This window comes from Carlito syrichta, unplaced genomic scaffold (assembly GCF_000164805.1).
Source record: "Carlito syrichta isolate Samal-C Ts95f unplaced genomic scaffold, Tarsius_syrichta-2.0.1 Scaffold296659, whole genome shotgun sequence".
NCBI lineage: Eukaryota > Metazoa > Chordata > Mammalia > Primates > Tarsiidae > Carlito > Carlito syrichta.
The window spans coordinates 11991-24904 of NW_007240755.1; the positions used below are offsets into that span (position 1 = coordinate 11991).

The 12914-nt window shown below is 54.0% G+C and overlaps 1 protein-coding gene and 1 long non-coding RNA gene across 4 annotated transcripts in view; one reads left to right on the forward strand and one right to left on the reverse strand.

Moving 5' to 3' along the window:
* UBE2V1 (ubiquitin conjugating enzyme E2 V1) overlaps positions 1 to 12914 on the forward strand; it is a 53173-nt gene that overhangs the window by 4633 nt on the left and 35626 nt on the right. For 2 of the 3 annotated variants that reach the window (XR_002481776.1, XM_021710656.1), the window contains exon 1: positions 11456 to 11629. The exons of the other annotated variant lie outside the window; for it this stretch is intronic. Coding sequence is in view for 1 of the 2 variants with exons in the window: in XM_021710656.1 (XP_021566331.1) it covers positions 11593 to 11629 (37 nt within the window). In the remaining variant the exon portion in view is untranslated. Of the gene's footprint in view, positions 1 to 11455; positions 11630 to 12914 lie in introns of those variants that run through there. 3 annotated transcript variants of the gene reach the window in all.
* LOC110595354 lies at positions 2300 to 12822 on the reverse strand. Its single transcript, XR_002481777.1, has 2 exons — positions 11568 to 12822; positions 2300 to 2772 (listed from the first exon to the last, which is right to left on the reverse strand). It is a non-coding gene; the product is annotated as an uncharacterized LOC110595354 (long non-coding RNA).

The window sequence follows — 12914 nt, forward strand, 5'->3', positions numbered from 1 at the left end:
GAAGGGGTGTGGGGGGAGGGCGGGTGGCGGCACTCACAGTGCCCGGCTCGCGGGCCCCTCTATGGTCCAGCCACTGGGTTTCTTTACAGTCCATCTGGAAGCAGAATCGAGGGCCACCGAAAATACTTTCTGCCACATCCTAAACACAGGCTCCTTGGCGGGCAGGTGGAGGGATTCCAGTGTAGACTGTTCGGGAGATGAGTTCACCACCTCAGTGGGCCTGGGTTCAGAGCCTGAGAGACTCCTCTCCAAGCCCCTGTCTTCTCGTGTGGCAAATGGGGCTCACCGTGTCTGCCCCATGGTGGGTGGGAGGCTGCAACTTGGAGGACTGAGGTGGGAGCCATGGGTATTGAGCACCTACTGTGTGCCAGCCTCTTGTCCAGGCTCTGAGGATCAACAGTGAAAGCACAGTGTCCTGGAGTGCAGAGCTGACATTCTAGTTGGGGTTGGGAAAAAACAGAAAGTGGGGAACTAACGAAGATGGTTAGAGGTTTTCAAAAAATAAAGGATAAGTGGGCGATCAGGGAAGGCTTCCTGACAGGTGGCATTTGAGCCAAGTGATAAGAAGGTCGCCACTGTGCCTAGCATATATATATAGTAAGTGCTCAGTAAGGCCGGGAATGGTGGCTCATGCCTGTCATCCCAGCACTTTGGGAAGTGGAGGCAAGAGGATTGCCTGAGCCCAGGGGTTCAAGACCAACCTGGGCAACTTGGTGAGGCCTTGTCTCTACAATAAATCAAAAAATCAGCCAGGCATGGTGGCACGCGCCTGTAGTTCCAGCTACTTGGAAGGCTGAGGCGGAGGGATCCCCTGATCCCAGGTCGAGGTTGCAGTGGCCACGAGTGTGCCACTGCACTCCAACCTGGGTGAGAGAGTGTAACTCCGACTCAAAGAAAAAAAGTGCTCAGTAAGCCGGGCTCGGTGGCTCAGCCTGTAATCCTGCGCCTTTGGGAGGCGGAGGTGAGTGGTTTGCCTGAGCCCACGGGTTCAAGACCCGCCTGGGCAGACGAGACCTCATCTCTACAATAAAATCAAAAAATCAGCCGTAGCGCGTGCCTGTAATTCCGGCTACTCAGAAGACTGAGGCGGAGGGATCGCCGGAGCCCGGCAGGTCGAGGCTGTGGTGGCCAGGAGTGGCCACTGCCCTCCAGTCTGGGCGACAGAGTGAGACTCCAACTCAAAAAAAAGAAAATGGATGGGGCAACCCCTTCAGGTCTCCTCCAGCTGTGGGAGCGTTTCTGTCCTCTCAATAAATCCTGCTTTAAAAAAAGAAAAAAAAGAAAATGGATGATTGAGGGGCCGGAGACCCGTCAGAAGAGGTCCCCATCCCTGATTCTGGTCAGTCCCTGTGCCCTGTAGCCTCACTCTCCACTGGGCTCCACCCTGTCAAAGCCAGGTCTCCCAGCCTTCCACTCACTCTGTCATTCCCCTGCAGGCTGGCTGAACTACCCCCTGGAAAGGATAGGTTTCTGGCGGCGCCTGGAGGGCCTGATCCAGGGCCTGACCGGGGAGAAGCCGCGGGCGGACGACATGAAGTGGGCCCAGAAGGTCAAGTAGCTCCCGTGGCCTGCACCTGGCTGCCAACCTGCCCCGCCCCACCCCAAAGCCATCTGCCAAATGCAGCCTCGCGGAGAGGACGTCTCCTGGGCTGGGCCCGGGTACCCGCTCACCCCGCGTGACACAAAATACTTGAGCCACTGATTTCTCGCCCTCCTTTCGTTTTCTTCCCTCGGTCCCTCCTCGGCCACTGAGCTGCCTCTGCCTGCCAAGCCTGACTGCAGAAAAGGGAGTCCCGCCCCGCTGGCTGTGCTTGGTCGAAGGGCTCACCCCCTCCCTGCGCACCTGCCGCCCCCGCCCCGCCGGGCAGCACTTCAGCGTGGCTGGTGTTGGGGCCACCGAATTGCCTCTGTCTGTCCCTCGTCTGGCCCAGGGATCCAGGGAGTGTCTCCAGAGCACTGTCCTGCCAGGACCCTGCAAACTGACCCCAGAAGGCTTCCGGGTGAGGGGAGGCCCAGCCGCCACCTTCAGTCCAGCCTTGCTGCCCAGGGATGGCCAGGCTCAGCAGCGGTCTTGGGCAGCTGGCCGGGAGAGGCTGGAACCTCCTGCCCAGGCCTGGACCTCCTCCTCTGCTGCCCCAACCTCATGCCCCCATGTGATTTGCCAGAGCTGATGTCTCCAGTACCTGGATGTTTTCGCGGGACACAACCCCTGTGAAGGGTTTTGGTCATCTGGAAGAGGCACAGTGTCCCCTCTGGCAAGGGTGTGTCAGAGAAGGAAGAGGGGGCTTTTTTGGTCTCGTTTTTTTTTTAAAGGTGCTTGCTTGTTTAATGTAAATAATAGAAGGCCTTAATATCTTTTCTGTAACACGGAGTAATATTTTAATGTCATGTTTTGGATGTACATAATATATTTATAACAAAGCAGCAAGTCTACCTAACCTTGGCTGCCTTGTGGTGTTTCCTGGTTGACTGGGGTGGGAATGGGGGGCGTAGGAGCCTAGGGGGTGAGGCCCATCCCCCTCCCCCCAGCCGTGGCCTCAGGATAGGGCTCTGTCACCTGAGACCGTGAACTCATGTCTCACCTGCTCCAGAGACTCGGAATGGGTGAGGCGTGGCCCTTCCTGTCGGTCCTGGTGAAGAAGTCGTGACGGCCGATCCCCACTTGTGAATTCCGTCAGCACATGTTTATTGGCACCGCATGTTCCGGGCACTGTCCTGGACATGGGTACCACAGTGAACGGACCAATGGGGACCTGCCCTGGTGGAGCTGACCTGGGAAAGAAACAATAAACATAAACACACAGAAATCCCGGTGGTGATTTGTGAAGAACCTCAAATGGGCTGGAACCACATCGGAAAGCGGGCTGGGGGCTGTTTTGACAGGGTGGTCAGTGCCATTGAGCTGAGACCTGGAGGAGATGGACGATGAGGGAAGAGGCCTCTTGACCGCCCGGCAGGTGCAAAGGCCCTGGGGCAAGAACAAGCTTGAGGCTTCAAGAGACAGGATGGCAGCCAGCGTGGCTGGGCTACAGTGAGCTGGGGAGTGTGGGAGGCGAGGTGAAAAAGCAGGGGCTTCTTGCACAACCCCTCAGGCTGATGGGAGGGGGGAACAACTTGTTTGCTTATTCATTGAACAAGTAATTATAAGGTACCTCCTGTGTGCAGGGCACTGGGATTCCACAGTGAACGCTACAGACGTTGCAGTCCATATCTAGACTAGGCAGGCAGCTTCTACAATATTAACCAGGAAAAAAAGCCTCTTGGGGACAGAAAAAAGCTGAAGAACTCCAGAGTGGTCACAGATATATTTTTTAAAATGTAACCCATAACTTCACCTTCCTTAAAGTTTTCCCACCACTAGACTTTTGATCTGTGACTCTGAGGGATCACAGAAGGAAGGATATTAGAATGTGTCAACTCATAAGTGACAGAAAACTAAAGCAAAAGTCACAGCTAAATAACTGTATCCGCTTATAAGACTGAAGAGTCCACAGGTGGTTCCAACGTAAGGCTTGGCAAGATGTGGGGGCTTGCAGGATTCATCAGACCTCGGGCTCTGGTCTTAGCAGTTTCTCAGTTAAGACTCACTGGGCCAGTTCAGCAATCTCTTGGAAAGAGGCTTCCCAGTGGCTGCAGGGAAAGCCCCAGGGCAGGCTCTCGTTGGCCTGGGTTGGGTCATGTGCCTACCCCAGAGCCAATCACCTTGGTGGGGTTGGGGGTGAAATGTGCTGCTTGGAGTTGCAGGGTGGGATCAATCCTTCCCAAGCCTCTGGAGGGAGTTCCCAGAAGAAAATTAACCAGCTACTTGGAAGGCTGAGGCGGAAGGATCGCCTGAGCCCAGCAGGTTGAGGCTGTGGTGGCCAGGAGTGCCCAGTGCACTCCAGTCTGGGCGACGGAGTGAGACTCGATGGCTGGTGCGTGGGGCAGGCAGCCAAACTCCAGAAAGGTCTGATGAGCAGCCTCGAGGATGCAGAGGTTGGGTCCAAGAAAAAAACCAATGACAAAAACTCAGCTGAGTCCAGAGTTAAAATGACTCCCCCAAGATTCCACAGCTAGTCATGGCAGAGCCAGGGCTTAAACTCAGACCATCTCGCTTCTCCTGAAGCCCCCCAGGAACTGGAAAAAAATTATTTTCAACACCAGAAGGGCCAAGCATGGTGGCTCATGCCTGTAATCCCAGCACTTTGGAACGCTGAAGTGGGAGGACTGCTTGAGCCCAGGAGTTCCAAGCCAGCTTGGGAAACATAGCAAGACTTCGTCTCTACAAAAAAATTTTAAAATTAACTAGTCCAGCTACTTGGAAGGCTGAGGCAGAAGGATCACCTGAGCCCAGCAAGTCGAGGCTGCGGCGGCCGTGAGTGTACCACTGCACTCCAGCCTGGGCGACAGAGGGAGACTCCAACTCAACAACAACAAAAATTAACCAGGCATGGTGGCACATGCCTGTAGTCTCAGCTACTCAGGAGGCTGAGGCAGGAGGATCACTTGAGTCCAGGAGTTGGAGGCTGCAGTGAGCTATGAACACACTACTGGACTCCAGCCTGGGTGAAGAGACCCTGACTCAAAAACAGAAGAAGGTATGCCTTGGGTCCAAGTGTCAGGTCCCTTGTGAGATCAGGGGCTAGCAGACAAGTGCCCTTGAGGGCCAGACAGGTGAAAGTGCTGCTTGGCGCTCACTGAGCACTCACCTCATGGCCGATTGTGCAGGGGGCTCTGGCACGGACCCCATCAAGAAGTGCCTGCAGCTCTGAGGAATGCACCTAGCACCACTCGCAGATGGGGAAACGGAGGCACGGCTATCATGTAGCATGCCCAAGGCCACACCACACAGCAGGTAGCTGGGTCACCAGGGTCTGAGCCCAGGTCTCACCCCGAGCCCTCGTGCTTTAACACCTCCATGGGAGGGAGGAGGCAAGCAGATGGCAGGACACCCATCCCCGAGGAGAAAAGTGCACACGTGTGAGAAACGGGCTGCGGCAAGGGACTGGGCAGCGCAGGGACATCAGACCCCAGGGGGCAGCTGCGAATCACATCAGCCAGTTAAAGAGATTTGGTTGGTTTGGAGCTTAAGCATCACTCTGTCGCCCAGGCTGGAGGGCAGTGGCCGCTCCCGGCCACCGCAGTCTCGACCCGCTGGGCTCCGGCGATCCTTCCGCCCAGCCTTCCAAGTAGCTGGAACTACAGGCACACGCTGCCACGCCCAGCTAATTTTTTGATTTATTGCAGAGACAAGGTCTAGTCAAGTTGCCCGGGCTGGTCTCGCACCCCTGGGCTCAAGCAATCCACTCGCCTCGGCCTCCCAAAGTGCTGGGATGACAGGCGGGAGCCCCTGCACCTAGCAGAAATCCAGGCTTTAAAATGCTGGTTCCAAGTTTAAAACACCATGGGCAAAACACAGCAGGTGCCATTGGTGGGGCTGCTGGTTTCGGCAGGCACGTGCTGCTCCCTGGTGGTGGCGCCAGGTAGGCAGCACGCGGGCAAAGGCAGATTTCCAGCTCTGCCTGGGATGTCACGCATCCCCTGTGCTCACCTCTATTTCTAGAGACAGGGTCTCTGCCGCCCAGGCTGGAGGTGAGTGGCACAGCCACAGCTCCCTGCAGCGCTGGACCCCTGGGCTCCAGGACGATCCTCCTGCCTCCGCCTCTCAAGTCGCTGGGACTACAGGCATGCGCCAGCACCCATGGCTCATCTTTTAATTTTTCATAGCCACAGGGTCTCACCATGTTGCCCAGGGTGGTCTCAAACTTGTGGGCTCAAGGGATCCTCCCGTCTCAGCATTCCAAAGTGCTGGGATGACAGGCGTGAGCCACTGCACCGGGCCCTCGCATCTCTTCAGGAGGGGCCTGGGCACATGCCTCCAACTTTAACTCCACACCTTTTGATCACCAAAAATGTCCGTGCTACCCTTTTGTTTATTTTTTAATCGAAGTCTCACTCTGTCGCCCAGGATAGAGTGCAGTGACACGCTCATGGCCATCGCAGCCTCAACCTGCTGGGTTCAGGCAATCCTTCCACTTCAGCCTTCCAAGTAGCTGGAATTACAGTCGTGCACCACTACACCCGGCTAATTTTTTGATTTATTGTAGAGGTAAGGTCTCCTCAAGTTGCCCGGGCTGGTCTCGAACCCCTGAGCTCAGGCAATCCTCTCACCTTGGCCTCCTAAAGTGCTGGGAGGACAGGCATGAGCCACTACACCCGGCTTGCTACCCTTTTCAATTTTGTTTTCTAACACGCACTGCCTGCATAAGGTAGAGAACAAGAAACAAGGCCATGCACCAGGGTTCACGCTTGTTATCCCAGCACTTTATCCCAAGTAGCCAGAACTACAGGCGTGCGCTACCACGCCTGGCTGATTTTTTGATTTATTGTAGAGATGAGGTCTCGTTGCCCAGGTGGGTCTCGAACCCGCGTGCTCAGGCAATCCACTCACCTCAGTCTCCCAAAGGTGCGGGATTACAGGCTGAGCCACCGAGCCTGGCTACGAGCACTTTTTTTTAAAGGTTGGGGAGGGGGATAATATTTCCCAGCACAGGAAGTTCGCGTTTCAGTGTTGTCTACAAAGCTTAACTGCCCCACACCCATGCCAGTGTATTTGCAGATGGTCCCAAGCCACTTTCACGTTGCAGCAGAGTTGAATGGTTGCGTCAATGACCAAACCTTCCTTGACAGCAACAAGTGGCCAGCCCTTCCCTGGCAAAGTGTAAGGAGTAAGTTGCTCCCTGACTCATGTTCCCAAAAGTCCCGTTTCCCTCCTTAGAGGCCATCACTCCAAGACTCCTGCAGTTCCTGATGCAGGCACAGAGGTGTGTCTGCCCCACCCCCTTCTCAACAGGTAGGACACGACAGAACTGCACCTTCCCTTTCTCACGTAACATACTTTTTTTTTTTTTGAGTTGGAGTCTCACTCTGTCTGTCGCCCAGACTGGAGTGCAGTGGCCGCTCCCGGCCACCGCAGCCTCGACCTGCCGGGCTCCAGCGATCTTCCACCTCAGCCTTCCGAGTAGCCGGAATTACAGGCGTGCGCTACCACGCCCGGCTGATTTTTTGATTTATTGTAGAGATGAGGTCTCACCAAGTTGCCCAGGCTGGTCCGGAATTCCTGGGCTCCAGCAATCCTTGTGCCTCCACCTTCCAAAGTGCTGGAATTACAGGTATGAGCCACTGCTCCAGCTTTTCACTTAACACACTTTGGAGATCATGTTATCATCAACACTTGGAAAGCTTCCTTACTGCTCTTGACAGCTGCCACAGCATTCCAACATTCCGACTTCAGGATGGACCCCACCTTCTTCTTTTCTTTTTTCTTTTTTGTTGAAGAGACAGGGTCTGACTCTATTGCCCAGGCTGGAGAATGGTGGGACAATCATAGCTAGCAGCAGCCTTGACCCCCTGGACTCAAGTGATCCCTCTGCCTCAGCGGCTACAGACATGCACTACCATGCCTGGCTAATTAATCTTGTTATTTGTAGAAATGGGGTTTTGCTGTGTTGCCCAGGCTGGTCTTGAACTCCTGGCCTCAGGCAATCCTTCCACTTCAGCTTCCCGCAGGCGTGAGCCAGTGCCTGGCCAACCTTCTTTTTTTTCCCTCCACCTCAGCCGATGAGGCGGTTTTCAGTCCTCGGTATTACAAACGGCTGTTATGTGCAACAGAGAACCAAAGTCCGTGGTCACAAGGACCAGCAGGTCTGAAGGGCCATTTCTAGAAACTGAATGGCCAGGTCAAAGGGTGCCTGTGTTTTGAATCTCGACGGGGCACACCGTTGTTTTCCTCGGAACCTTGTTCACTTAAACTCTCACAACTTTTGAGAGGCCCTCTTCTCCCACACCCTTGCCAGCAGAGTGTGTTATCAAATGTTTTGTTCTTTGCCAATCTGATAGGTGGTTTTAATTTGCATTTCTCTTACTGTATTTCACTGAATCTAAGATGTCATTGATTCTAAGATGCATCCTGATTTCAGAGCTGTTTATGTGTAAAAATCTGCATCTCAGAGACATTGACATACAATATGCTGAGTGAGACGGGGCATCTGATTGTGCGTTTAAAGGTATTTGCATTTCCTTGGCTGTTCAGGTCCGTTTTCTATTTTTCTTGGGAGGCAGGTAGTCACGTTCAAGGTAGTCGTGTTTAAGGGTGTGTTCAAATCCCAGTTCTTACAAGCTTGTGATTTTGGGCAAGTTGCTTGACTTTTCTGCATCTCAGTTTCCTCATCTGCAGAATGGGGATAATCATGTCCCTACCTTATAGGGTCACTGGGAAGATTAAAGACATGTCTAAAGCAAAACACTGCATTCAGGAATACAGTAAGTGCCCAATAAATGTCTGCTATGATGATCATCTTTCTTTTGACTTACTTTTGGTTTTTTTTGAGTCAGGGTCTCACTCTATTGAGTGCGGTGGCACGATCACAGCTCACCGCAGCCTTGACTTCCTGGGTTCAGGCGATCCTTCTGCCTCAGCCTCCCAAGTAGCTGGGACCACAGGCGCGTGCCACCACACCTGGCTAATTTTTCAAAATTTTTGTAGAGAGAAGATCACGCTATGTTGCATACGTTGGTCTCAAATCCCTGGGCTCAAGCAATCCTCCTGCCTCAGCGTCCCAAAGTGCTAGGATTACAGGCATGAGCCATTGTGTCCGGCCCATTAAAAAAAATTTTTTTTGAGTTTCACTCTGTTGTCCAAGCTGGAGGACAGTGGCACACTCACGGCCACCACCGCCTCAATCTTATGGGCTCAGGTGGTCCTTCCACCTCAGCCTTCTAAATAGGTGGAACCGCAGTCACATTCGGCTAGTTTTTTGATTTATTGTAGAGACGAGGTCTCACCAAGTTGCCCAGGCTGGTCTCGAACCCCTGGGCTCTGGCAATCCTCTTGCCTCCACCTCCCTTAGTGTGGGATTACAGGTGTGAGTCACTGTGCCTGGCTTTTTTTTTTTTTTTTTTAAATGAGTAGCAAGGGCTCTTTATAAATTAGGGAAACTCATTCTTTTTCTCATCCCCCACCTCACTCCAGACCCAGACCTCTGCTTTTCATTCTTTTCCTGATCACAAAAATTACATATGATACAAAATTCACACATTACAGAAACAAATTATAAAGGGAAAAATCGATAAAAACCACCCAGATGTCCATCAAGAGAAAAAGGAGTTAATGAGTGTACCGAGACCTCCCCCACCCACCCACCCCTTTTGGCTGTATTTTTTTTCCTTTTTTTGAGTCAGAGTCTTACTCTGTCACCCAGGCTGGAGTGCAGTGGCACAATCACGGCTCACACAGCCTGGTCTTCCTGGGCTCAGGCAATCCTTCTGCCTCAGCCTCCCAAGCAGCTGGGACTACAGGCACTCACCACCATATCTAGCTAATTTTTACAGGTTTTTTTGTAGAGATGGGGGTCTCGCTGTGTTGCCCAGGCTAGTCTCGAACTTCTGGACTCCTTTAAGCGATCCTCCTGCCTCAGCCTCCCAAAGTGCTGGGATTACAGGTGTGAACCCCTGAGCCCAGTCTGGCTGCGTATTTTAGAAACTTCATCACACACTGAATAAAATCAAAGCTCTGCTCAGTCACACCTCGGGGGACATGACTCCACACATCTGCCATGGAATTCCACTAGCAAAGGAATTCCACACCCTGTCAACCGCAGATCCCTTCCGGGGATTCCACTGTCTCCGGAGGCTCCATGATCCTTCCTGTCAACATCTCATCAGCCTTACTTTCTGGGCCGTAATGAGGGTGGGGGTTTCTTATCTATAAAGGTTGTGGATGTCATGGAATTTTCTGGCTTTTATATTTGGAAAATACTCTTTTAAATTACTCATGCCCTCTACATCCGAGATCCCAAGCCAGCCCCAGGGTTTTCCCACTTGTTGAGATCAGTCTACTGAACCACTGCAGCAGCTTCCTGCGTGTATTAGGTAAGCTTTTTGGCTGCAGGTAACAAAAGCCTGCCTTTAAGATCAGCTTATGCAACAAATATTCGTTATCTCGTGTCTCAAGACATCTGTGGGTGGCAGTCCCGGGATTCCTTCAAGTGCTCAACCACAGCCTTCAGGACTTGCCTCCTGCCACCCTTCTACGCAGACATGTTCCATGCGTCAGCTTTTTGACCTTACGCGTGTGCCTCATGGTCTCAACGTGGCCGCCACAGCTCCAACCGTCACGGCCGCATATTGTAGGAAGGAGAAAAGACTTTCTCTCTAGTTTCTATCAGCAGAGAGAAACGTTCCAAACACTCCCCACCACGTGGGGACATGGTGACGGACTGGCAGTAAACAGTGCCCAACACACTGGCTCTCTGGACTCCCTGCCTCCGACACTGCTGCTGCGCACGGGGGTCTCCTCGAGGCAGCCAGGACGCACTTCGTGAAAACGCACACCCGCCCACATTTTGCTTAGAACCTCCCCGTCGCCACCTCCCTCGTCACGGGGAACCGGCAGGTGCCCAGGACTAAGAGGACTGGACTCCGGCGCGGCTCTCGCGCCCTTCTTGCTGCGCCCCCGCAGAGCCACCCTCCTCCCAGCCTCGGCCTCCCCGTCTGGCAAACGGGGAGGTAAGATAAGAGCTGCTTTCAAGGGTCGCCGAGGACTACTTAGAAACAGCAGCAGCGAATGCTGGCGGAGCGCTCGGCGCCAAGCCCGCTTCTAAATTCCCTAGCTCTATCAACCGCGGTAATCCGCCCAACGCTCCGCGGCCCCGGCCCCGGCCGAGCCACCGGCTCACGCGCCCAGGCGGGCAAGAGGCGCAGGCGCCGCGGAGTCCCGCCCGGGCCCGGCCGTGACGTCCGGGACGGGGCGGGGCCTCTCCGGGCGTGTGGGCGCGGGCCGCACTACGACTCCCAGCGGGCTCCGCGACACGCCGGCCTACAACAACCAGCATGCCCCGCGCCGTCCCGCTTAACTTCCTCCCGCGTCACGCTCTGCACGGGAATTCCCTTATTGTCAGATTTGCTTGCAAGAATTTCCTACGTGAGTCAAGGAATCGAGGCGAGTACACACTCATGAGCATCATGGATAACAGGCTTGTGTTTCAGTCCTCATTCCACCTGTTAGCCCTGAGTCTGAGTTTCTCGTCTCCAAAACGGGGATATTCCTAGGAGTTGCTAGGAATAAACGCTGGAAATAACAGCTTGATCAGTATCAGCTCTTCGCCTGGTGCGGTGGCTCACGCCTGTCACCCCAGCACTCTGGGGGCGGAGAAGAGAGGGCTGCTTGAGCCCCGAGGTTCGAGACCAGCCTGGGCAACTTGGCGAGACCTCGTCTCTACAATAAATCCAAAAATTAGCCGGGCGTGGTGGCATGTGCCTGTGGTTCCAGCTCCTTGGAAGGCTAAAGCAGAAGGATCGCCTGAGGCCAGAAGGTGGAGGCCGTGGTGGCCGTGAGCGTGCCACTACACTCCAGCCTGGGCGACACAGTGAGTCTCCAACTCAAAAAAAAAAAAAAAATTCAGTTCTAGTGTCCCATCCAAGAATTTTATTAAAGCATTTTGTCTCCATAGCAACCCTCTGAAGGCGACACTAAGCAATCCCCCTTTTTGAGGGGAAAACTGGTAGCAGGAGAGGTTCAAGTCTCTTACCTGAAGTCACAAAGCCAAGTGAGCAATGAAAAGACTTGAACCCAGAAAACCTCACTTCAGGGGTGCGTCCACCTTAGAAGCCCAAACTCTTCCACTCACTACTGACACTTTACAGTGACTCCAAATCTGGGATCAATATTTTCTGTGCTCCCCAAAGTAAACATGTATCCTGGGATACACGAAATAATGTCAAGTGCTTCCCATGTGGTCAGTGCTGGAAGGAGGAACATCTGGCACTTTGAGAGTAAAGGATAGCCGAATTTGACCAGGCTGGGGAAATCAGGGAAGGCTTCCCTGACGGGGTGATGCTGGATCTGACCACTGAAGAGCAGGAACGCAGGCAAAGGCCCTGAGGAGAGGGAGGGCGTGTTGTGTTCCGGGGCCTTGAAAAGGACCAGTGTAGCAGCAGAGGTTCAGCCAGTGTCCCAGGTGCAGGCTGTGCAAATGCAGAGTTGGGGCCCGAGTGAAAGCCTCCTTGAACTGGATGCCCCGGACACCTCACTGGTCCCATCCTAGTCCCAGCCCCGGGTGCAGGGCCTTGTGCGTAGCGTGCCCATCCATCCTGGTGTGTCCTGGACAGTCCTGGCTTCCACTTGCTGTCCTGATGAGGTCCCCTTTTAAACTGACGAGTGGGCTCATTGGGTGATAATCCACGGTCACTCAACTTGTAGAGTTCATATTTTATCCAGAGGGAATGACCCACTGAGGGCTTTGGCTGGAGGTTGTTTTGAGCAGAGTCTGGCTGCCGTATGGAGAATGGAAATGGGGGCTGCTGGCGTCCTTCAGGTGGAAGACAAGGGCACCTGGCCCTGAGTAGCGCCCTGAAGAGGTGCAGAGTAGACACAGCTGTCAGACAAATGTGATGAACTGGATGCCCTAGGTGACAACTTCGGGCTTCCCGGTCCCCTTCTGTTGAGTCCCAGTCCTTCTGCCAGCATTTTGCTGTGTCACCTTAAGCCAGTCCCTTCACCTCTCTCAGCCTCAGTTTCCACATGTAACGGCTTCTCAGACCAACCATGGCAAAGGAGGAGCTGCTTCTTGGAGGTATCACTTACCTGCAAGTATATTTCCCCGGGCCGTTGCACAGGCCGTTCCCTCTACTCCCTCCTCGTTAGGGTCTCCGTGGAAACAGGATCCCCTTAGGAGGCCCTTCCAGGCCCCCCCGCGCCCTTTCCCCGGTTTACTCTCTACCTTATCATAGTCCGAGTTTCCTGTTCAGCTGTCTACTTGACTCTGGCCTGCTTCCGGCCAGAACGAAGCCCGAGAGCAGGGCCTTGCGCCTTCGGGAAGGACCCTCCGTCCCTAGCGCCCGGCCCAGTCCGGCACGCGCCGGGTGCTCCGCGGACG